Source organism: Anomaloglossus baeobatrachus, chromosome 6 (assembly GCF_048569485.1).
Source record: "Anomaloglossus baeobatrachus isolate aAnoBae1 chromosome 6, aAnoBae1.hap1, whole genome shotgun sequence".
Classification (NCBI taxonomy): domain Eukaryota; kingdom Metazoa; phylum Chordata; class Amphibia; order Anura; family Aromobatidae; genus Anomaloglossus; species Anomaloglossus baeobatrachus.
Genome location: NC_134358.1, coordinates 256,926,610 through 256,953,143, shown reverse-complemented (window position 1 = coordinate 256,953,143; position 26,534 = coordinate 256,926,610). Strand labels below are relative to the sequence as shown.

The 26,534-nt window shown below is 41.2% G+C and overlaps 1 protein-coding gene across 1 annotated transcript in view; it reads left to right on the top strand.

The window, feature by feature from the left end:
* The window catches only part of GMDS (GDP-mannose 4,6-dehydratase), an 899,211-nt gene that overhangs the window by 142,745 nt on the left and 729,932 nt on the right, over nt 1-26,534 (top strand). Inside the window, exons 4-5 of the mRNA XM_075316493.1 lie at nt 12,313-12,400; nt 19,676-19,785. Of these exons, the coding sequence (XP_075172608.1) occupies nt 12,313-12,400; nt 19,676-19,785 (198 nt within the window). The remainder of the gene's footprint in view (nt 1-12,312; nt 12,401-19,675; nt 19,786-26,534) is intronic.

The window sequence follows — 26,534 nt, the reverse complement described above, 5'->3', positions numbered from 1 at the left end:
CGTAGCTGATGCCGGCAATTGATTTCTGCCCCCAGTCACAAGCCGACATCGGCTGCAGGCTAATACAAACTTAAAGGGAACCTGTCATCAGAAATTTCGCCCAAAAGCTAAAAGATTCCCCCTCTGCAGCTCCTGGGCTGCATTCTAGGAAGGTCCCTGTTATTATTGTGCCCCATGTGAGACCAAAATAAAGCCTTTATAAAGTTGTACCTTTTTGTATGCAGCTTCTGTAAATTCGTCCCGGGGGCGGGCTCTCTGCCGTCCGTTATTCTGCCTCCTGGTCCTGTATGCCGCCCCCATCGCTCCTTTCCATATCTGATGCACCGCCCACTGCTCCAGCCATCCCCGCGCATGCCCAGTGCCAGTCTCACAGGACTGAGCACTGTGACTGCTGGTGACGTGTGCGCAGGCAAGTGATTATGGACGGGACTGTGACTGTTATCAGCAAGTACCCGGCCATAATCTCGTGAGCGCGCAAACCTCTCCAGCGTCACACTGAGCTCAGGATTTATGCTAGACTGTATGGGCTGCTTTCAGGGATGACGTCCCTTTGTCATGTGATAGTATTTCGAACACGCCCCTATCACATGACAAAGGGACGTCATCCCTGGAAGCAGCCCATACAGTCTAGCATAAATCCTGAGCTCAGTGTGACGCTGGAGAGGTTTGCGCGCTCAAGAGATTATGGCCGGGTACTTGCTGATAACAGTCACAGCCCCGTCCATAATCACTTGCCTGCGCACACATCACCAGCAGTCACAGTGCTCAGTCCTGTGAGACTGGCACTGGGCATGCGCGGGGATGGCTGGAGCAGTGGGCGGTGCATCAGATATGGAAAGGAGCGATGGGGGCGGCATACAGGACCAGGAGGCAGAATAACGGACGGCAGAGAGCCCGCCCCCGTGACGAATTTACAGAAGCTGCATACAAAAAGGTAGAACTTTATAAAGGCTTTATTTTGGTCTCACATGGGGCACAATAATAACAGGGACCTTCCTAGAATGCAGCCCAGGAGCTGCAGAGGGGGAAGCTTTTAGCTTTTGGGCGAAATTTCTGATGACAGGTTCCCTTTAATATTCACTCAATCCCAAACCCAAAATCCTGCCCACCTCTCTGTACGGCTTCGATGATGGTAAAAATCTTCACTGTCGTTTTAATATCATTGACCTTTGTGCCGAAAGTTGTGCAGGATTAAGGGTCGTGGGAAGCAGTGATTTTTCATTTTCTTTAATGGCAGAGACATGTATTTGCCCCACTTCTGCCACTGCCGGCTTCCTGCAGCGGAAACAGTGCCCTTGATTCAACGGCTTCACCCCTCCCCCCGCAGTGAGCCACATACATTTTGGACTATTTTGGTTTTTAAAGGGAACCTGTCAGGTCAAAAAAGTGTTATAACCTTCAAGCAGGAGCATGCGTGAGCTAGTAACCCCTTCCTACCCATCCCCATGTTGTAGTATTTAGTACGCTTTATTACTTGTATATTCTCTATGTAAATGAGCAGGGTCTCTAGACCCATGGCCGTCGCATCGCGTCTGCATGCTTTCCATGGCATCATGCCCCTGTGGGTGTGGTACCATGGATTTACATGAGCGACGGTAACATCTGCTCCTTAAGAATCCCGCTCATGCGTGCTTACCATTCTCGCCGCCTCCTTATCCTGGTTCCTTGTTGGCTGTGCATGCTGTGCATGCTCAGAAGGCTCCTGCTAGTTCCAGTAATACACAGCGCGTGTTCGAACCTGGCAACTAAACACCAGGATGTGAAGGCGGCGAGAATGGTAAGTGCACATGCGCGGGATTCTGAAGGAGCAGACATGATTTCGCTCATGTAAATACATGGTATCACGCCCACAGGGGCATAATACCATGTAAAGTATGCAAACGCGCACGGGGCGATTCGACACCCATGGGGCTAGAGACCTGCTCATTTACATAGGGAATATGTAAGTAATAAAACTTATTACTTTCATATTACACAATAATACAACACAGGGATGGGTAGGAAGGGGTTACTAGCTCACACATGTTCCTGCTTGTAGGTTATAACGCTTTTTTGACCTGACAGGTTCCCTTTAATGTCATTAGTTGTGTGTGTGTGTGTGTGTGTGTGTGTGTGTGTGTGTGTCACAACCAAAATTTGTTAAAGGGGAATTCCCATCTCCAAGATCCTATCCCAATATGTAGTAGGTGCAATATTGGCAAATGCCTCCACATAGTAATGTAGTTTAGTTCTTCTGATTCACTAGGTCGCTTCCCTTATGTCCAAGTGATTGAAGAACCTTGGGTATCCATCGTTATGACCAGTAGCAACTAACAGTCTATATGCGTGGTTCTGTGATAAAATGGCATGAAATATACCACACACTTTGTTTGGGTGGGGAGAAACATATCACAGTGGATGAGCCGGGATGACCGAATCCAAACTGTAAAGTTAAAAGTTCACATCGGACACCTAGTGTCTGGTGCGCAAACCTGAAATCTGGTGCTGATTAAAGTTTGAAAGGCTGCAGCACAGCCAGTCAACAAGTTTTTCGGCATTGGGAGGATGTCTAGATACTGCTGTGAACAAAATAAAAGTTCACGGGATTCCCTTAGTCTTGATAACCAGTGCAGGTAAAGAAGACAGCTGTCTGCTTTAGCTTAGCTGGTTTTCAAAAATAGAGGGGACCCCATACAATTTTATTTTATTTATTTATTTTAATTGTATAAATGAGGAAAAAACTGTATGGGGTCCCCTCTATTTTTTATACCAGCCCCTGGCTGTCTGCTTTTACCTTGGCTGTTATCAGGCTGGGGAGTTCCATGGTTATTTGGCCCTTCCCAGCCTAAAAATACCAGCGCACAGCTGTCCCAGAAGTGGCATATCACATTAGAAGCCCCAATTCTGGCGCTTTACCCGGCTCTTCTCGATTTTTACCCTGGTCTCGAATGACAATCTGGGCTATATATTTTGGGTTGATGTCAGCTGTGAATTGACAGCTAGTATCAAGCCCAGGGATTAATAATGGAGAGGTGTCACTGGGGGGCACACAAACCTGGGGGTGGGGGGGGGGTGTTGCACAGATATCACTAGGGGAACACAAATCTGGGGTGATGCACAGCATTGGGAGCACACAACACTGGGGGGATGGTACACAGAACAGTCTGGGTGCTACACAGACCGGGGGAGAGGGGGGCACACAGCACCGGACGGTGGGCTCTGGGCACACTGTTGGAAGCTGTGAAGCTGCTGTGGGACGGAAGCACAGAGCGCTAAACCTGCCCACAAAGTCAGTCCTGAGCACGCGTGCACTGGCAAGTGTGAGAACCCATTGGTACTCGTATGTGGGGATTTAAAGGTCGATGTCCGGCAAGACCACGGTGGGGGACCGAGCACTGCCACGTGGGCCGGAGGTTCCCCACCCCTGTTCTGTAGTAACAAAAATAAATTTATGACTAGAAAGCGTTCAAGATAATTGACCATTTTCTCAGGAGTCTGCATCCCAGCAACTACACCTATACATCAGAAAAGGCAGTACTCATAGAAATTAAAGGTTTTGTCGACTAGTGGACTACCCCTTCTCAACCCCTTTTTGTTTTCACCCCATAAAATAATAATCATGCTCACAGTTTGGTACATTTTGTAGTTCCAGTATCGTTAGCACTGGCTCTCCCGAGATCGCGTGACATTGTCTTGTTACCCATGCAACCTTTCAGCCTGGTTTCACTCTCCCCTCCTTCAGACATCTGGACAAAGTAAGAGCAGCTGTCACTTCAGGAATTTAATTGCATCAGAAGTAGGGAGAAGTCAGCGCTGATTGACCGCAGGGATCATGTGGTTTAACAGTGTCATGTGATTCCCCCAGGAGAGCCATTGCGGATACTACTAGAACAGTGTCAGAAGGATGTGTTTTTTTGTAGGGGAAATATAGCGATTCAGAAGGGGTTGTCCGAGCCGTTGACAATCCCTTTAAAACCCATGAGCTACAGCTCAGACTCTAAAGGCCTCAGTTAGCATGTTAACTGTCTACTTGTTTGGTCATAACATTGAACATCAACTGAACAAATTTGATGGTTTTGGATTGGAAGGAGAAAACCTTGTCCGTCTGTAAAAAAAAAAAAAATTTAGTCATGTTCCCATGATCTTTTTAAAATTGCATTTGCGCAAACCAAAAGACTTCTATAACAATGTCATTGAATTGATCAAACCAAAGACTGAGCCAATTTATTATTTACCAGAGTCAGTTTCTTGGATTCCAGCGCCCTGATGATTGTCTCATGTGGAGGTCCAATGTTGACCAGTAAGTGGTTTACTATTCTATGGATAGTGGATAACTTATTGTTTTGCAAATTAACCCTTTGATCATAGCTGTAAATATAAATCGAGAGATAAGCATATAAATTGGTTTGAAATAATAATAGAAAAAAAGCAATAAAACAAAGTATTAAAGTTGCTCAGCTATCTATATAATTGCGTGAAGGCCAGAATTTCACTTTCAATGTTGAAACCAATAAATAAGTGACTGAACTGTAACCCTTGCTTTCTCTAGCAAATCTAGGGTTATAAAGGGCAGCCAGCTCTGTTGCACACCAGTATTCCAGCTTCTGTTTAGGATCAGATATTAGGAGACTTAGTGGCTGGGAAAGTACAAAATCGCTACTTCTGGCAACGATGACTGTTCATTTGAGGTTGAAACAGAGATAAGTTGTGCAAGCTGATGGATTTGTCTCTTGGACAATTAAATATTCCCATCTGGATTGAGGGGAGGGGGGACACTAATCTGTTCTGTAAAGATAAATTAGGTGCTCCTTCTAAAATTGGGTACTATAGTGTCAAAACACTGGTAATATTTCAACTCCAATAAAATGTTAGAGAAAAGTTAATTTTTCAACTAGTTATTTATCTTCCTTCACATAGACAAAATACATTAGACAAGCTGTAAGTTTGTTTTTTTTTTTTTTTTTTTTTTTTTTTCATGGTTAGCCTTTTCTATCTAAATCCCCCCCCCCCACCATCTTGTTACTTTATTCTCTAGTAAACATTCATCACTTCTGGACACATGCTTGATACATTATAGACCTGTATCTGGAATTGCAGCAAGTTCTAGATGCAGTTACTTTGGCAAAGTAGATATTTTGCCTTAGGCTACTTTCACACATCAGTTTTTTTTCCATCAGGCACAATTTGGAAAAGAACGGTTAAAATGGATCCGGCACTGGATCAGTTTTATCCCCATTGATTTGTATTAGTGCCGGATTGTGCCTGATGGCCTTGCGTTGCATCCGGATTTTGCCGGTTCCATCGTAATTGGCTAATGCGGCAGCCGGATGGAACGTCTCTTGTAACGTTTTTTGTCTCTGACAAAAAACCGCATCACGCCGGGTGCGGCGCTGTGCGGCATGGTGCATAATGAAAGTCTATGCACGCCGAATCCGGTGCATCAAATACCGGAGGCATGTACCGGATTCGGTTTTTACTTCTGAGCATGCCCGGAAGTGATATAAATTCATTTCTTGGCAGAAAATCAATCGCTCACTCTCTTGCTCTCTCGCTCTCTCATGCGAGTGGAGTGCGATAAAACATCCCATTCCACTCGGACCAATTCTAGCCTGTGTGTCAGCGCACATGAGCGATTTATTTTCTCAGCCCTAATCGGACCGAGAAAACAATCGCCGCATGCTGCGAGTGCAATGAGAGACTTTTTTCTCTTTCCCCCATTCAAGTGAATCGGGCGAGAGAAAAATCACACTGCACTCGCGGTACACCGGTGTACCGTGCGTGCAGAGCGAGAATCGCAATAACCGGCTACGGAGGAGAGAGGGAGAGAAATCCCACCTTCCCCATCCTCCGTGCTGGCCTGCCCCTCCTGAGAGCCGGCCCGCCCCCTGCAGCTGTGGTCCGCTCGCACGGTCGGACCGCAGACGCAGGGACACTCGCATGACACTCTGCTCCTGCTGTGCTGCCAGCGCGAGCTGAGTAAGATGCGAGCATGACAGTAGTGCCCCGTGTGGCCCCAGCCTCACTCTCACTCTCCCACTCACTGATCACTGGCGCGGCGCTGCACGGCTGTCACACTGCTTCTCCTGATTTGAAAATGCCGGCTGCCCATTATTCAATCTCGTATTCACTGCTTTCCCCGCCCACCGGCGCCTATGATTGGATGCAGTCAGACATGCCCCCACGCTGATTGCAAAAAACTGATGTGTGAAAGTAGCTTTATTGTTTTAGGAGGGGGAAATTATGAGTTTCCCCCCTCCCCACCTCAATTAAATAGTCCCAATTGTCAAGGAATCCTTGTTCTGCTCTGATTGTTGTATTAAAGAAGTTTCTGCACTACCTTCAGTAATGGTGACATGCTGGTTTTATTCCTGTATAATGAGCATGAACCATGTCCAAGCAAAGTAGGGGAATAAAAGATGAAAACTGTACATAATAATAATTATAAAATATATATATATAATATGTATATATATATATATGTGTATATATATATATATATATATATATATATATATATATATATATATATATATATATATATATATATATATATATATATATATATATATATATATATATATATATAAATAAAATATTTTTTTTTTTTTAAATGAGGCTGGATATGAGGACATATTTTGGTACACCTGTGACCAATCACCCACTCGGTGCACGTGGTTGCGACTATAAGGCTATATTCCCACAATGAGCTTTTGTTGAATTTTTGCTGTTGCAGATTTTCTTACCTATGTAGCCCCTTCACACCCCCCCCCCCCAAGCCTTTTTTTAACCTTCCTGACCAGGCCAAATGTTACCATTCTGAACAGTGTCAATTTACGAGGTAATAACTCTGGAATGCTCCAACGGATCCAGGTGATTCTGAGCATACTTCTTCGTGACACGTTTTACTTTGGTGGTAAATTTAGTTCTGTTAGAGTGTTGGGTGTATTCAGTTACTCATTTTGTCTGTCCAATCACCTTTCGGGTGCAAAATTAAATACTTCCCGCTGCTGGTATTTCCTACTGGTGATATTGTCATTTTGAAGTCCAGGTATATTGCTGCTTAGTTTCCGCCAGTCAGTGGAGGACCAGTGAGGTTACCGCTCTCTGCTGTTTGTTCTTCACTCCTTCTGCTTGTTGTCAGTAAGTAAACGGCTTATTTTTTAGAAGTATACACCCTTTCTTGTATTTTGTTTGATCTTGCTCACTCTGGGATCACTTTCTACTCCAGTATACCTTCCCTTCTGTTGGTAATTTGCGCTCTGCTCTGCCCTCCGGTTCTTTAGAAGGAATGTGACGAACTCAACGGCCAATCAGGCAGCATAGGCCCGAGTTGTCATGGATTATTCTGTGCTCAAGGCTACTATTCCAACTTGTGCAGAAACCACTAGGAAACTGCAGAGTTGGGATCTCTAGTCTGTACAGGAAAGGACAGGGTTAGTTGCAGTTTTTTTTTTGTTTTTTTTTTGTTACCTTTTATCCCTTGTGAGATGCTATATGACCATAACAAGACCCCTCATAAGTGACCCCCACTTTACAAACTACACCCCCCCCCCTCCCTCCAATGGATTAATATGTGGCTACAGTAAACATATTGACACCACATATGCCTCACAGAATTTTATATATATTTTTAATTTTTATGTTTTAATAGGAAAAAATAGACCGCACAGTTTGTTGTGCAATTTCTCCTGACTCCGCTAATACACTACATGTAATCAGGAACTACTTTTCAGACACCGTGTAAAGCTAACAAGGGAAGGAGCACCATATACTACACGGAGACTGTCCTTGGCTGTGACAACCGGAGTTCGGCTATCACTTATGCCAAATTCCCAGCGGTGATCGTGCAGACGCTTGCATCAAATGTCATTAAGGGGTTACATTGGGTTCTTTTTTCTTTCATTGCGTTTTTGTGTGTTTTAACTTTTTTTTTTTTAAATTGCGTTTTTCTTATTGGTGTTTCATAAATTAAATAAAGCCACTCTTGTTTTTGATACTCCCTGGTATTTGGCTTTGACAAAAATTTTATTGACATACTTAGCATCTTTTTTTTTTTTTTTTGGAGCGGGGGGGTTCCCCTCCCTTCTTCCCTGCGGATTTTTTGCATCTAATGCAAGTCTATGGGGAATAACTGCATTAAAAACCTCTGTGTACCCGATAGAGAAATTGCTGTGCTGCAGATTTTAAATGCGTATCACAGGTCAGTTTATTTGGCGTTTAAAAAAACAAAACAAAGAGCAGCACAGTGGCAATTATATTTCTATAAATCATGTTCACTTGGCTAGAACTGTAAGATCTTGCGAAAATGTGCAGTTTCAAAAACTAAACAAAAGACCATCGTGGGCACATAGCCTTGGTGTTTCTCCACTTGGGCATCCACATGGTTATCACTGCAGCGTCTCAGAAAAATGCAGTATTAAATGTCATATTAACCTCAAAAATAGCATCAACAAAAACATCTGGTCACTCTGCAAAAAGCAAGCACTCGCACAGCTCCAAGTGCAAAGTAAAGTTATGGCGACATAAGCAAATTTGATAGATATATTATAATATGTATGCTGTAGTACCCGGGGGGGGCCAGGGATAGTAACTGTCTCTCTGTCTCTCTCCCAGTCGCTGTCTGTCTCTCGCTGTCTGTCTCTTTCCTTGTCTGTCTGTTTCTATCTCTGTCTGTATTCCCATCAGTCTGTCGGTTTCTATCTCTGTATCTGGCTGTCTCTTTGCCCGGCTGTCTCTCTATCAGTCTCACCAGCAACTTCTTTTTACCTCACACATAAGCTTCGTATACGAACAGTTTATTTTGTTCCTATAGCAACCACCGACAGTTGCTATTTATAGCCAGGAGCTCCCAGCTTCATTCAGATTAATGGAGGCAGGATTTTTGTAGAGTAACTGGAAAGGACGGGGTTAAATTTTCCCGCCCAAACATAGTCTATGACGTTCCCTGAGTCACATGGAGTGTCTGTGCAAAATTTCGTGATTGTACATCCGACGGTGTGGATTCCTTTAGCGGACACACACACACACACACAAACACACAAACACACACACACACTGAGCTTTATATATTAGATATAAAATATATATATATAATATATAAATACGTCCTAGGTCTCCCTTCCTCCCTTATGGGGTCATGCGGTGAGCCCAGTTTTCCCCATACATGTCTGCTGGTCTAATCAATCGACGTGCAGCTAACAGGTGTGGATGGATTGGAGAGCCACCCGTGCCTGTTAACCCCTAGGGCTAGAGTCACACTTGCATATGACTCGCATGAGTGCAATGTGAGAAAATCTTGCATTGCCCTCGGCTCCATATAAGACAATGCTGCAGCTCACATCTGTAAGTTTTTCCTCAGTCCTAAACGGACTGAGGAAAAAATGGCAGCGTGCTGCCAGTGTCTGCGAGAGCCATGTCACTTGCACCCATACAAGTTTATGGGTGCGAGAGAAACATCGGACTGCACTCGGATGTTATCAAAGTGCAGTGCGATATCCGTACAGGCTGACAATGTTTGAGGAGATTTAACCCCTCCCTCACCTTGGCAGCTGGGACTTGATCGCAAGATCATGTCACAGTCGCATGACACTTGGCTCAGGCTCGCAGCAGAGCCTAAGCCGGGGGTCATTAGCATATCGCGTCCGTTGCTCTCACATCGGATGCAATACGCTAATGTGACTCCAACCTTAGCGCGGCCATGGTTTAACAGCGCGATCTAACATGCTCTGGTGGGAAACATGCGTTTTCCCGCCACCATTGGTTGGCGCCTCACTCAATCATGAGGCGTCAATGGGTTGTCATTACGGGCAGAGTCAGCTGATGACCCTGGACACTGTCATGACTCACTTCCTGTGAATGCCAGCAGATTCGGCACTCGCAGGAGATCATCATTTCTGCTGATCAGAATGGTGCTGCAGCAATCTGACAGTGCAGACATAAGTCACCTAAGTAAAATCAATTTAAAAAAGTGGGAACATTTTTTTTAAAAATCTGAAAAACTTAAACCAATAAAGTTCAAAAGCCAGTACTATACTGGCACTATCAGGCTGATTCTATACATACCTTTTAGTTGGCAGCTTGGATGTATGTGTTTTGAAACACAAGCAAGTAAAGTTTGTAAAATAAGCAGCTTTTTGAATGACAGCAGCTGCCAATCAGCTGATAGCTGGGGTGGGTATTCATAGTGATTTCCACCCCTAGCTTGTGTTTCAAAACCTATACATCCGAGCTGACAACTAAAGGTATGTATAGAATCAGACTGATGGTGCCTGTATAGCACTGGCTTCAGGTTGTATAGGAAAATCCTGCTGATTGGTGCGCTTTACGGCTGAATGGGGTTTCAGTCTCACGCAAGGTTTCATGACCACAACCATCAAATCTGAAAGGAAAGAAGAAATGTTTCTGACTTTTTGTGTCTTGCTTGTCATGATAGTTTGAGTGACCTAATTTGATGCCAAACACCTGCAGGGTTACAGTGTAGCAGCATATAGTGATTTTTGACTGTGCAACCTGTATTGCAACTAAATCCATTGTGTTTCCCCAGCCTTATTCTTTATATTGAGATAAATACTTTGCAGGCAAAGCACACATTCTCATGGGAACAAGACAGCACATTATAATGTGGCCCACCAAATGGCATGGCCAGCCTAATATGCACTCTACTGGGGCTTCTCTATGATTCTGGTGGAAAAGTGGGAATTTTTTAGATAAAACAGAGCATGGGAGAGAATACATTATGTTTTTAAGGTTATTTACTCCCTGAAATTGCTGTTTGGACACTCCACATAGCTGCTGCTGTGTTACAAAATAGAGTAACTGACCTTCCTTAGCAACATGTTAACCGTCCATGACTGGAGCCACACTCATCGAGACTCTGCAGTTATGCCTTTTTTACCGTAATCATGTTTTCCTGGAAATACTGCCTTGGAAAAAGTCTCTTCATTTTGAACCTTAAAGTTACAGGAGTTTCCTTAAGTTTTTGGTTAACTTTTAAAAAGTTTTAGCCTATATTCACACACTGCCACCAAATTTTTTTAATATTTTTTTTTTTTTTGTTTGTTTTTTTTTTTTACAAAATGTTGGCACAAAAATTGTTCTGTTTAGAGTGTGGCAAAAAACCCCACAATACAGCTGCAACGTGTAAACGCAGCCTTATGACAAATTTTAATATGATCGGGTTGCATGTAATATATAATTATTTTTTTTTTTATTTTTTTTAATAAATACACAACATCAAAGCAACAAACGAAAATTAGTTTGAGTTTCAGTTAGTAAAAATAACCTTCCCTGCCCCTAGTAGTACTTATCACTTTTTGGCCACCATGCTTTGAGCTTTAGATCCCTTTAAACTCTCATTTGTCGATGATGACTTCTTTGAGTTGTCTTGAAACAGTTAACTGTCTGTGTGAAGACGTAAAGATCATCTTATCTCGCATTCTTAGCCGGATTATCCCTTTTGCACACATTTTGGCTTGTCATAATGTTTATATTACACCTGTATTAGCAGCAGACAACCCCAGCTTTCATCAGTCCTTGCATTAATACTTGTTGTCACAGATTAACCAGTTGACAAGTTTTTCTTTCTCCATGAACATTCTTTCAGAAGAGAGAGAACAAAACAGGAGGGAAAGAATGCGACAGCTTCTACACTGCACAGAGGGTCTTTGAACATTTGCTGTGGGCATGATTTCTGCGGTGCCAACCTACTGGCACTCTGTTTCCCTGCTGTCAGCCCTGGCTGAAGTCTTTCATCACATTGCAGAAGGATGATACGGTGCCAGTCCATGAGCTGCTCCGGACGTGATTGCCATATATCTAACACAACACAAAATCCAGTGATGAGAACACTTAATCGGGGCTTTTGAAAGGGAAAAAATAGGTGTTTCCAACAGATGAATTCCTTCTTTGTTTGTTCTTCCCTAGTGGGGTCTATTATATTTATCTCAATGTATACCATTTACATGTACAAATCAATGGGAATCATAGCTAGACTTTATCGCCTTTTTTTATAAGCATGTATTCAGAGAAGGCTAAATTCCTAGAACTGATATCTCGTGTACTTGTGTGCAGTCATAGTTGTATACTAAAAAAAACTTTCAACTCTCGAGCCATCGCTCGTTTTTATTCTGTTGGCAGCTTGGACACCGAATTTGTTTATTTTAATCTTACAATGCGTAGTTAGTTTGTAAAGCCACAAAAAGGGAGAAGAAAGCCTAAAAACTGCCATCTTCAGCACTACCTTGCAGGAGTGATTTCACACATTCCAAGACGACTGACTATATGGACTTGTCAGTCACAAGGGATGAGCCATGTTTTGTGGTTTGTCATTCACAGGTGCACGGCATTGTACGTCGATCAAGCTCTTTCAACACCGGGAGGATTGAACATCTATACAAGAATCCACAAGCTCATATAGAAGGAAGTAAGACCATTTTTATATTCTTCTGCTGGTTTTGAGAGACAGAATATCCCCAAAAATCTTTCTCCTCTATATTCACATCTTAAACTATGCCACAAACAGATCTTGTTAACCTTTTAGCCAATGATATATACACAATATATACACACACTAGCTGTACTACCCGGCTTCGCCCGGGTTAATAACTGTTGTTAACAAAATAGAATGTATTAACATTCCCGGGATAGAATGTATAAATAGAATGTATTAACGCCCGGGATATTAACGGTCTCTCTGTTTCTCTCCCATTCTCTGTCTGTCTCTCTCTCTCTATCTATCTTTTTGTCTCTCTATCTCTTTCCCTGTCTGTCTATCTATCTCTGTCTCTTTCCCTGTGTCTGTCTCTTTCCCTGTGTCTGTCTCTTTCCCTGTGTCTGTCTCTTTCCCTGTGTCTGTCTCTTTCCCTGTGTCTGTCTCTTTCCCTGTGTCTGTCTCTTTCCCTGTGTCTGTCTCTTTCCCTGTGTCTGTCTCTTTCCCTGTGTCTGTCTCTTTCCCTGTGTCTGTCTCTTTCCCTGTGTCTGTCTCTTTCCCTGTGTCTGTCTCTGTCTCTTTCCCTGTGTCTGTCTCTTTCCCTGGCTGTATTGTGACACGCCAACATTCCATATAAGGGCGTGGCTGCGCATTCTTCTGAAGTTCTGGTTGCACTGTGGCTCCCAGCTCCATTCGCTGTAATGGAGGCAGGTTTTTTGGCGAATAACTGTAAAGCACGGGGTTAAAATTTCCCCTCAAAACATAGCCTATGACGCTCTCGGGGTCCAGACGTGTGAGTGGGCAATATTTTGTGGCTGTAGCTGCGACGGTGCAGATGCCAATCCCGGACACACACATGCACACATACATACACGCACACACACATGCACACATACACGCACACACACACGCACACACACATGCACACATACACACACACACATTCAGCTTTATATAGTAGATAAACATACATATTATACAGTACAGACCAAAAGTTTGGACACACCTTCTCATTCAAAGAGTTTTCTTTATTTTCATGACTCTGAAAATTGTAGATTCACATTGAAGGCATCCAAACTATGAATTAACACATGTTGAATGAAATACTTAACAAAAAAGTGTGAAACAACTGATATGTCTTCTATTTTTGGTTCTTCAAAGTAGACACCTTTTGCTTTTGATTACTGCTTTGCACACTCTTGGCATTCTATTGATGAGCTTCAAGAAGTAGTCACCGGAAATGGTCTTCCAACAGTCTTGAAGGAGTTCCCAGAGATGCATAGCACTTGTTCACCCTTTTGCCTTCACTCTGCGGTCCAGTGCCACTGCTTTTGGGGACAGTTTCAAAGTTTTCCCAATTTTTCGGACCTGATTGACTTTCATTTTTTAAAATAATGATGGCCACTCATTTTACTTTACTGCTTTTTTTTTTTTGCCATAATACAAATTGTAACAGTCTATTCAGTAGGACTATCAGCTGTGTATCCACCAGACTTTTGCACAACACAACTCATGGTCCCAACCCCATTTATAAGACAAGAAATCCCACTTATTAACCCTGACAGGGCACACCTGTGACGTGAAAATCATTTTCGGTGACCGCCTCTTGAAGCTCATCAACAGAATGCCAAGAGTGTGCAAAGCAGTAATCAAAGCAAAAGGTGGCTACTTTGAAGAACCTAGAATATAAGGCATATTTTCAGTTGTTTCACACTTTTTTGTTAAGTATTTCATTCCACATGTGTTAATAAATAGTTTTGATGCCTTCAATGTGAAGCTACAATTTTCAGAGTCATGAAAAGAAAAACCCTCTTTGAATGAAGTGTGTCCAAACTTTTGGACTGAATCATGACCATGTGCAATGTACATACTTAAAATTTTCCTTTTACCCCCAGCGCCAGAGGGCAGTCACATAGCAAGTATATGATTTGTTTAGTTGCAGTCACATTGACTAAATTCTCATCCGCTTCTGTTTAAAACCCCTTTAAGCATACAGTGGAGCCATATAGAGGTTCAGTAAAGCCCCACGCTTGCTTTACATGCCTTAATGCAGCTTCATACATGGTGTTGTGATATCGAGACATGAAAGCTTACTTTGTTTCGTATTCGCTATTGGTAGTGCGATGTCCGTAAACTGCTTCATATTTTAACCCCTTAACGACCCATGACGTACTGGGTATGTCATGGATCGTGTCACTATCATTGCCGCCGCCTGTCACGGGAAGGCCGCGGTGATCCACACACACATCAGCTGATTTCAACAGCTGACATGTGTGCCTGCAAGTTACGAGTGGAATTGCGTTCCACCCGCAACTTTTAACCCCTTACGTCTCGCTGCCAAAATCTGGCAGCGAGATGTATATGTGCGCGGCCATTACTTTTACTTGCCGCCGCCACCACCGGAAGTCACGTGCGCAATCACGTGACTTCCAGTGGTTGCCATGGTAGCACGGGGTCATGTGATGACACCTGTAGCTAACATAAGTCACTTTCTCTCAGTGCCGGCATAGGGCCAACACTGACAGTAAAGCAGCATATCTGCATGCAGATCTCTGCTCTGTAGCTGGGATCTACAGACAGGGCAGAGCGATCGGATTGTTGATCGCTATAGCCCCCTAGGGGGACTATTAAAATAAAAACAAAAGGTTAAAAAAAAGTTTTTAAAAATAAAAAAACCTAAAAGTTCAAATCACCCCCCTTTCGCCCCATTGAAAATTAAAGCGTTAAAAAAATAAAAAAATATACACGTATTTGGTATCGCTGCATTCAGAAATGTTCGATCTATCAAAATATAAAATCAATCTGATCAGTAAACTGCGTAGCGGCAAAAAAATTCCAAATGCCAAAATTACGTTTTTTGGTCGTCGCAAGTTTTTTGCAAAATGCAATAACAGGCGATCAAAACGTAGCATCTGTACAAAATTGAACTCGAGACGCAAAAAATAAGCCGGCACTGAGCCATAGATCCCGAAAAATGAGAACACTACAGGTTTCGGGAAATGGCGCAAAACGTGCGCCATTTTTTTTAAACTTGCAATTTTTTTTTTAACCCCTTTAGATACAAGTAAACCTATACATGTTTGGTGTCTACCAACTCACACCAACCTGAGGCATCACAGCGACACATCAGTTTTACCATATAGTGAACATGGTGAATAAAATACCCAAAAAACTATTGTAAGATCACACTTTTTTTGCAGTTTTTCCATACTTGGAATTTTTTTGCTGTTTTCCAGAACACTGTATGGTACAACTTATGGTTTCATTTAAAAGTACAACTCGTCCCGCAAAAAACAAGCCCTCATATGGCAGGATTGACGGAAAAATAAAAAAGTTATGGCTCTCGGAAGAAGGGGAGCAAAACAAAAACCCAGAAAAAACGGAAAGCGCTCTGGGGCTGAAGGGGTTAATATTGAAGAGGTTTCAAAGCTTACGAGACAGAGTACCTAAATGACCACATGAATCCACAATAACTTATAATAAGGATAATAAGGATTTTAGTTTTCCTTACCCTGCCTAGCTCGGTATAGCATACCTGTTTTGATGCGATCAGGGTTTATTGTGGGCAGTTTAAGGGAAAACCGTTTGAAATTATTTAAAGTTGAGTTCCTTTGTCACAAAATTATGACAATGACAGCTGTATGTGCAGTGCCTTTAAAAAGTATTCATGCCCATGACTGGGAATGGATAATCTTTACTATTAAGGATAACCAACTGGACAAAATAACTCATAACATGTATGTTCAATTTTTATTGTTAAAAATCAATAAAATTTATTGGTCAAAAAAAAAAAAGTATTCATTCCCTGTGAACTTTTCCACATTTTTTTTTCATGTTAAACCTGCAAACTTAAATGGGTTTTCTGATATACCAACACTAAGTAGCACGTGTTTATGAAGTGTAAAAGGAAATGATACATTTTATTTTTTTTTTTTTACCATTTTAAAAATATAAATTTGAAAATTGTGACCTGCATTTATTTTAAAGAGAACCAACCACCCCAAGGATTTTCTTATCTAAACTTAAGTCTGTGCTATACTGGCACTATTATGTCGATCCTAAACATACCTTAAATTGTGAGATCGGATGTACAATTTTTAATGTACAGGCAAGTAAAGTTTGTCAAATACACTGTTATTTGAGGAGAAGTGCAACGGAATATCTAATAGGTGGGTCGGGTTTTGCTAGGTCTTCCAGCCCATTTGCCTGCCTGGAAGGACATGCAGGCAGACAGGGGTAGGAATAACTAGCAAAACCCGACCCATTTATTAGATGAGAGGTGCAACGGAATATCTAATAGTGCATTTCACAAACTTTCCTGTATTTCATACAGTATATATCTGTTCTCACAATTAAAGGTATGTTTGGAATCCACATGATATTTTTTGCAATTTCACTGCCTTTTGGAACGCACCCCCACCCCCCCTTTTCCAATACAATACAGTCATATGAAAAAGTTTTGGGTACCCCTATTAATGTTAACCTTTTTTATTTATAACAATTTGGGTTTTTGCAACAGCTATTTCAGTTTCATATATCTAATAACTGATGGACTGAGTAATATTTCTAGATTGAAATGAGGTTTATTGTACTAACAGAAAATGTGCAATCCGCATTTAAACAAAATTTGACCGGTGCAAAAGTATGGGCACCCTTATCAATTTCTTGATTTGAACACTCCTAACTACTTTTTACTGACTTACTAAAGCACTAAATTGGTTTTGTAACCTCATTGATCTTTAAACTTCTTAGGTAGGTGTATCCAATCATGAGAAAAGGTATTTAGGGTGGCCACTTGCAAGTTGTTCTATTTGAATCTCCTATGAAGAGTGGCATCATGGGCTCCTCAAAACAACTCTGAAATGATCTGAAAACAAAGATTATTCAACATAGTTGTTCAGGGGAAGGATACAAAAAGTTGTCTCAGAGATTTAAACTGTCAGTTTCCACTGTGAGGAACATAGGAAGGAAATGGAAGAACACAGGTACAGTTCTTGTTAAGCCCAGAAGTGGCAGGCCAAGAAAAATATCAGAAAGGCAGAGAAGAAGAATGGTGAGAACAGTCAAGGACAATCCACAGACCACCTCCAAAGACCTGCAGCATCATCTTGCTGCAGATGGTGTCAATGTGCATTGGTCAAAACAAACAAAGATTGAGTTGTTTGGTCATACAAAAAGGCGTTATGCATGGAGGCAAAAAAACACGGCATTCCAAGAAAAGCACTTGCTACCCACAGTAAGATTCCATCATGCTTTGGGGCTGTGTGGCCAATGCCGGCACCGGGAATGCTGTTACAGTTGAGGGTCGCATGGATTCAACTCAGTATCAGCAGATTCTTGACAATGTGCAAGAATCAGTGACGAAGTTGAAGTTACGCAGGGGATGGATATTTCAGCAAGACAATGATCCAAAGCACCACTCCAAATCTACTCAGGCATTCATGCAGAGGAAAAATTACAATGTTCTGGAATGGCCATCCCAGTCCCCAGACCTGAATATCATTGAAAATCTGTGGGATGATTTGAAGCGTGCTGTCCATGCTCGGTGACCATCAAACTTAACTGAACTGGAATTGTTTTGTAAACAGGAATGGGCAAATATACCTTCATCCAGGATCCAGGAACTCATTAAAAGCTACAGGAAGCTACTAGAGGCTGTTATTTTTGCAAAAGGAGGACCTACAAAATATTAATGTCACTTTTATGTTGAGGTGCCCATACTTTTGCAGCGGTCAAATTTTGTTTAAATGCAGATTGCACATTTTCTGTTAGTACAATAAACCTCATTTCAATCCAGAAATATTACTCAGTCCATCAGTTATTAGATATATGAAACTGAAATAGCTGTTGCAAAACCCCAAATTGTTATAAAGAAAAAAGGTTAACATTAATAGGGGTGCCCAAACTTTTTCATATGACTGTATATGGCAAAATTAATGGTGTCATTCAAAAGCACAACTCTTCTTGCCAAAAAACAAGCCCCCATATGGCTATGTTGACAGAAAAATAAGTTATGGCCCTTGGAAGAAGGGGAGGAAAAAAAATTAGAGCGCAAAAACTGAAAATTGTCACTGCGGAAGGGGGTTAATAGACTTGCAGCAGTAATTGTGGCGAAAGGTGGTCCTATAAAGTATTTTCAGATTATTTTTTTTTTTTTGTATATTTTCTCTGTATACTTCACAAATACTTCCTACTCTGTGTTGGTATATCACTTAAAATACCCCACTTCATTTTTTCCACGTTCTAGCCATAAATTAAGAAATGTTCACTGGGTATGAATAATTTTGCAAGGCTCTGTACATGCATATAAATATAAAGTTTTGACTATTGACTTATGATATATATATAATATATATGTGTATATATATATATATATATATATGTGTGTGTATATAATATATATGTATATATATATACATATATGTGTGTATATATGTGTGTGTGTGTGTATGTATGTATGTGTATATATATATATATATATATATATATATATATATATATATATATATGTGTGTATGTATGTATGTGTATATATATATATATAATGTATACAATTACATTATAGTATAATTATGTGTGTATAATATACATTATACACACATGTACATATATACCGTATATATATATATATATATATATATATATATAAATAATATATATATACATAATATATATGACATAAGTCAATAGTCAAAAATTTTGTAATATATGTTTGGCATGTGTGATCACCAAACGTATCCATAGGGCTGCATTGACCCAGTGTATGGTAAGAGTCATAGTGTTATATACTAGACTGTATACGGCATACTGTATGGAATAGGGAATAGACTTTGCCATTCCATGCTGCGCCTTTACAGTTACAAATAAAATTTAAACCACTGTTTTCACTGCCATCCTTTTGATCTTTGCCACTGTATGGCATTAATTAGAAATATTTATTGTTTTTATTAACATTATGGCCATTTTTTTAATTGTGTAGAATTCTTTAGTATGGGGAGGTAAAAATTTAGGGGGTATATAAATTTTCCATGAGAAAATTATCTGTTTTTATTACAGTAGCCATGTTTTAGGTGAGATTTTCTGAAATCTAATTACCATGCTGCTGACACAAATTTGCAGTATAACATGACCAGCACTGTGGATTTGGAGTCTGCAGCACGTCAATTTATGCTGTGTATGTCACTACAAGTTTAATATGATTTTAAGAAGGTTTCGTTGGAACAGATCCTCAAAATTGGCAAATTTTCCATTTTGTTTTGTGCTTTTTAGACATGAAGTTGCACTATGGGGATCTGACTGATAGCACATGTCTAGTGAAAATAATTAATGAAGTGAAACCCGTTGAAATCTACAATTTGGGTGCACAGAGCCATGTAAAGGTAAGATGCATTTTCTGTTTAGCCTAAATACAGTGCAATTTTTCATCGGATGTACATGTAATGTACAGGTACATCTGAATAAGAATATCATCAAAAAGTTAATTTATTTCAGTAATTTAATACATAAAGGGAAACCCATTTATATAGTCATTATAAACAAAGTGATCTATTTCAAGTGTTTATTTCTGTTAATGATTATGGCTTACAGCCAGTGAAAACCCAAAAGTCTTCCTCAGAAAGTTAGAATAATTACCAATAAACACCTCAAAGGCTTCAAAAGTGTTTAAAATGGTCCATTAAGCAGGCTTTACACGCTGTGACATCGCTAGCTGATGCTAGCGATGTCGAGCGTGATAGCACCCGCCACCCATCGTATGGCCGATATGTGGTGATCGCTGCCATAGCGAACATTATCGCTACGGCAGCGTCACACGCACATACCTGCCAAGCGACGTCGCTGTGACCAGCGAACCGCCTCCTTTCTAAGGGGGCTGTTTGTTCGGCGTCACAGCGACTTCACTAAGCGGACGCCGAATCAAAGTGGAGGTGCGGAGATGAGCGGGACTAACTTCCCGCCCACCTCCTTCCTTTCGCATTGCCGGCGGGCGCAGGTAAGGAGAGGTTCCTCGTTCCTGCAGTGTCACACGTAGCGATGTGTGCTGCCACAGGAACGATGAACAACATCGTACACACAGCAGCAACAACGACAATTGGGAATAGGGGGTGATGTCACCGATGAGTGATTTTGAACGTTTTTACGACAATTCAAAATCGCTCATAGGTGTCCCACACAATGACATCGCTAAAGTGGCCGGATGTGCGTCACAAAATCCGTGACCCCAACTAGATCGCTTTAGCCACCCTTAGTCTGGTTCAGTAGGCTACACAATCATAGGGAAGACAGTCCAGACAGATGTCCAGCAGGCAGTCATTGATACACTCCACAAGGAGGGGAAGACACTAACAGTCACTGCTAAAGATGCTGGCTGTTAAGAGTGCTGTATCCAAGCATATTGATGGAAAGTTGAGTGTAAGGAAAAATTGTGGTTGAAAAAGGTGCACAAATAACTGGGATAACCGCAGCCTTGATAGGATTGTTAAGAAAAGACCATTCAAATATTTGGGGGAGATTCACAAGGAGTGGACTGCTGCTGGAGTCAGTGCTTCTAGAGCCACCACACACTGATGTATCCAAGACATGGGCTACAACTGTCACATTCCTTGTGTCAAGTCACTCATGACCAATAGACAATGCCAGAAGAGTTTTACCTGGGCCAAGGAGAAAAAGAACTGGACTGTTGCTCAGTGGTTTAAGGTGGTATTTTCAGATGGAAGTAAATTTTTGCATTTCATTTTGAAATCAAGGTCCTAGAGTCTGGAGGAAGAGTGGGAGGCCACAATCCAAGCTGCTTGACGTCTAGTGTGAAGTTTCCACAATCAGTGATGGTTTGGGGAGCCATGTCATCAGCTGGTGTAGGTCCACTGTGTTTTATCAAGACTAAAGTCAGCACAGCCGTCTACCAGGAAATTTTAGAGCACTTCATGCTTCCCTCTGCCGACAAGCTTTTTGGAGATGGAAATTTAATTTTCCAGCAGGGCTTGGCATCTGTCCACACTACCAAAAGAACAAATACAAGGTTTAATAGCACAGTATCATTGTGCTTGATTGGCCAGCAAACTCGCCTGACCTAAACTCCATTGAGAATCTATGGGGTATTGTCAAGAGGAAGATGAGAGACACCAGACCCAACAATGCAGATGAGCTGAAGGCTTCTATCAAAGCAACCTGGGCTTCCATAACACCTCAGCAGTGCCTCAGGCTGATCACCTCCATGCCACGCCGCATTGATGCAGCAATTCATGCAAAAGGTGCCCCGGCTAAGTTGTAAATGTATTTACTGTACAGACTTTTCAATAGGCACCAACATTTCTGAGCTTAAAATCATTTTTTCAGTTGGTCTTATATATTTTAATTTTCTGAGAAATTGACTTTTGGTTTTCATTGGCTGTAAGCCATAATCCTCAACATTAACAGAAATAAACACTTGAAATAGATCACTCAGTTTTAATGACTCTAATGTTTCCCTTTTTCTAATGAATTATTGAAATTACCTTTTTGATGACCTTCTAACTTATTCAGATGCACATGTGTCTTATCATATCTGCTCATACCTGGTGTTGCACATTATGTTGGGTTCATAAGTAATTAACAAATGAGTTAAAGGGATCGAGTCACTAGATTTTACTAATACAAAGTAAAGCCACCACCTTTATCTGCTGTATTACTTCAGTTCGCTATCCTTTATCTAGCTAAACCTTAAACTCCCCTTGCATATGCCAAAAATTCCTTATATACTTCTGGCATATGACCTGGTCAGATGGGCATTTTTTTTTTTCTTCTCTGGACGTTCTCCATGTTCAAAATCACTCTCCTTCTGGCTTGATTGATGTGGATGAGGCATCCTATGTAATACAGATTGCGGCAAATCTGGTATCTGTGCAGTTTAAGCAGCTGCTCTATGCTAAAGTCCTATAATTTGCCAGCACCTAATATCCTGAAAGTGAAGCCTGTGTTAGCGCATGCGCAGGACTTTGCTTTACCGTTAGTAGGATAGAGCAAAGTGCGCCTGCAATTTGCTGAAAATCTGATATCTGCACAGTTGAAGCATCTGCTCTATCACTTGCCTGCACCAATTATCCCAGAAATTAAGTTGTGCTGGCTCATGTGCAGGACTTTGCTCTACCTTTTAATGGGGTGAAGCAAAGTGCGCCTTCAATGCGCTGTAAATGTGGTATCTGCACAGGTGACCTGTAGATGACGTTGGACGTGTCATCCACATTAATCAAGCCAGATGGTGGCGATTCTGTACATTAAGAAGTTGCAGGGAAAAGGGAAAAAAACCTCCCATTTGACTGGACCGCATTGTATGCCAGTAATATAGATGGTACTTTTTAAATTACGCAGGGGAGCTCAGGGCTTAGATACAGTTTGTTGGACTCCAGTAATGGATTAGATAAGGTGGTGGCTTTAGTTTATATAGAGAAGATCTGGTGACCAGTTCCCTTTTTAATAAATCGATTGGAGTCTTGCTGTGTAGTCATTTTAATTCTATAAAAAGAAAAGCAATTATCTTATGGGGCATTGGTATGTGACCATTAGGCTATGTGCCCACATTGCTTTTTGTGTACTTCTTTACTGTACATAAGGCATGTTTTGGCAGGAGAAAAGCAGCTGAAAAAATGCGCATTCATTGCATTTGCGTGTTTTCTCACATTTTCACATACGTTTTCCTTTTTTTTTTAAGTTATGGCGATCGTGGGGGTTCAGGCATTGTACCCCTCCGATCGTCACCAGTTAATATTACAGCTAGGTCCCAGCTCTCAATGCACGGAGCGGTCTCTGCGCCGCCCCCAGCAGTTTAACCCCCTGAATGCGATTGCAGCATTCAGGAGGGAGGGATAGGAATCTCTTACCTCTCCCTGGCGATTGGGTCCTTGTAATGTGATCACAGGGACCCGATCTCTGACATGGCCACCCTGGGTCATCACCATGATGACCCCAGGTTACTGAGCTACGTATCGCCTTGTACATCATGCTGTATGCCTGGTGTGTGAGGCGAAGTGCTGCAATATAATCGACTGTACTGATAAATCATTGCATGGATTAAAGAAACAAAACAATTGACATGCTGCTCCATTTTTTTTTTTTTTTTTATTTTTTTTTAAAGCAACAAATCTTCAAGGAAAAAAAGTGTATGCACAGGTTACGATTTTTATAGACTTTACTGGGATGCATTTTTCCTTGCAGTATTCATTAACATCTGCAAGGAAAAATGCATGAACAAAAGTGGAAAAAACCTCAATGTGGGCACACAGCCTTAGCCACATTAGACCGCATTGGATGCATGTTTCATATTTTGTTTCCAGGTTGGCACAATAACTATGCTTGTGATCCTATTATTGTGGATGTCTCGTTGGATCATCAAAACTTCCTTACTATAAAAAAGATAAATAGGATGGTGCTATGCCTCAATGGTTTGGATATTATCTTGTCTTGATCGTAAAGCCTTTTGCAACTTTTTGTTTTATCCTAAAATGAGTGGTATACTGAATCCTTCTTAAGACTTGAGAGGGGCATGAGCCTGCAAGATTCCAAAAATGTCCCTTTCTGATGTCTCAGATGCATGACCACATATAGTCTAATGATTCAAATAGGTGATTTTCTCCTCACTAGGTGGCATTGACTGGAGAATGCTTAGAATATATACATTTATGTTTTCCATCTATTAAATTGTACAATACTCTAGTTTGTGTTGCTTGGTCAGCGGCACATTGTGTAGATAATAAAGAATTGGACCAAGACCTAATACTTATCGAATCAATGTATGAATGGCTTAGTAAAAAGAAATCTAATTATTTCTTGCATTTTTAAATTAAAGGGCATCTCCATTTAAAATGTGGGGGGGGGGGGGAAGTAATGTCAGAAGGTTGAACAGAACAACATTTGGTAATTTGGATTTTACTTGCATAAAGCACGGCTAAAATAATGAAATATTGTACAAAATGTTTGAGGTTCAATATGGGTTGTATGAATTCTCTTTGGAGGTTTCCAATTCTGCAAAGATTTTGGGTCCAGGTAATCTATGGCTATGTTCACACGTGGCATCTTTTATTTATTTCTTTATTTATTTTTTTGTCAGTGCATCTTAAAATGCACCAAAAACACATCGCGGCAAAAACGCAATGCATTTTTACCGCGTTTTTGACGTGTTTTTACAGCGTTTTGCCCAATGTGTTTTTAAGTCAAATCTATTGACTTGAGCTCAAAAACGCGGTAAAAACGCAAAAAGACTTGACATGCTGCATCTTGAAAAACGCAGCCAACAAAAGATGTCCACTGTGGACCGCAAAATTGAAATCTCCATAAACTTTTCTGGAGGAAGGAAATGCATGCATTTTAGTGCATACTGTATTTGTAACCTCAAAAATGCAGCAAAAGATACCCTATGTGAACATAGCTTAACCCCTTAATGACCGCGGGCAGTACAATTACGTCCTAAATGTCATAATGTTACTGTCCGCGGTCCTCCGGCGGCAGCATGCCGCGATCGGCGCACATCTCAGCTGATTTTCACAGCTGAGATGTGTGCCTGCTAGGCACGAGCAGAATCGTTATCTGCTCGTGCCGATTAACCCCTTAAATGGCGCTGTCAATACGTGACAGCGCCATTATAAGCGTGATCGCGGTAAACTTTTACTTACCGCCCAATACCGGAAGTCACGTGACGCGATCACGTGACTTCCGATAGTTGTCATGGTAGCACAGGGTCATGTGATAACTCCTGTACTACACATGACTTGCTTTCACTTTCGCTGTGCCCGCTGCACAGTGATAAAAGAGAGCGTATCTGCTGTTTACAGCTGTGTAGCTGTGATCAGCAGATACTGCAGAGCGATCGGATTGCTGATCGCAATAGCCCCCTAGGGGGACTAGTAAAATAAAAAAAAAAAAGTTAAAAAAAAAGTTTTAAAAAATTAAAAAAAAAACAAAAAAACCTAAAAGTTCAAATCACCCCATTGAAATCATTCGCCCCATTGAAAATTAAAGGGTTAAAAAAATAAAAAATATACACACTTTTGGTATCGCCGTGTTCAGAAACGCCCGATCTATCAAAATATAAAATCAATTAATCTGGTCAGTATACGACGTAGCGGCCAAAAAAATTCCAAACGCCAAAACGACGTTTTTTTTGTCACCACAACTTTTGCGCAAAATGCGATAAGAGGCGATCAAAACGTAGCATCTGCGCAAAAATGGTACCGTTAAAAACGTCAGCTCGAGACGCAAAAAATAAGCAGTCACTGAGCCATAGATCCCGAAAAATGAGAACGCTACGGGTCACGGAATATGGCGTAAAACGTGCGCCACTTTTTTCGACCAAACTTCCGATTTTTTTTTTAACCCCTTATATAAAAGTAAACCTATACATGTTTGGTGTCTACGAACTCACACTGACCTGAGGCATCACACCCACACATCAGTTTTACCATATAGTGAACGCAGTGAATAAAATATCTCAAAAACCATAGTGCTATCGCACTTTTTTTGCAATTTTTCTGCATTTGGAATTTTTTTGCCGTTTTCCAGTACACTATATGGTAAAACTGATGGTTTCATTTAAAAGTACAGCTCGTTCCGCAAAAAATGAGCCCTCACATGACCATATTTATTGAAAAATAAAAAAGTTACGTCTCTCAGAAAAAGAATGGCGAAAAAAAACGGAAAGCGAAAAATCGGCCGGTCGTGAAGGGGTTAATAGTTTAATATTTAATTTAAATATTCTTTAAAACATGATCTCTTTTGAAAACCTGCAAGTCACATTATCAATTTACTGAAAACTTAGCTTAATCAACCTCTAACAGCCGAGAAGATAATACGAATAAGAGGATGTAGGGGCAGTTCTTAGTTTCATGTTTTTATGAAGCCCGACAGTACACTTTGGCTCTTGCTGTGCTGTCTTTCAGTTCAGGCACCTAAGACCATTGACTATGTAAGTGCCGTGTGTGCCGAGAAGTTAAGCATAGGTTTCCTCACGTATAATGATACCGATTTAAGGCTAGGTTCACATTTCCGTCAATTTGTATCAGTCACAATCCGCGGCTCTGGTAAACAACGGCATTCGTTTGGCAGATTCTGGTGTTCTCCCAAAGACTTGTATGAGTGGCGGATTGTGACTGATGACCCTGCG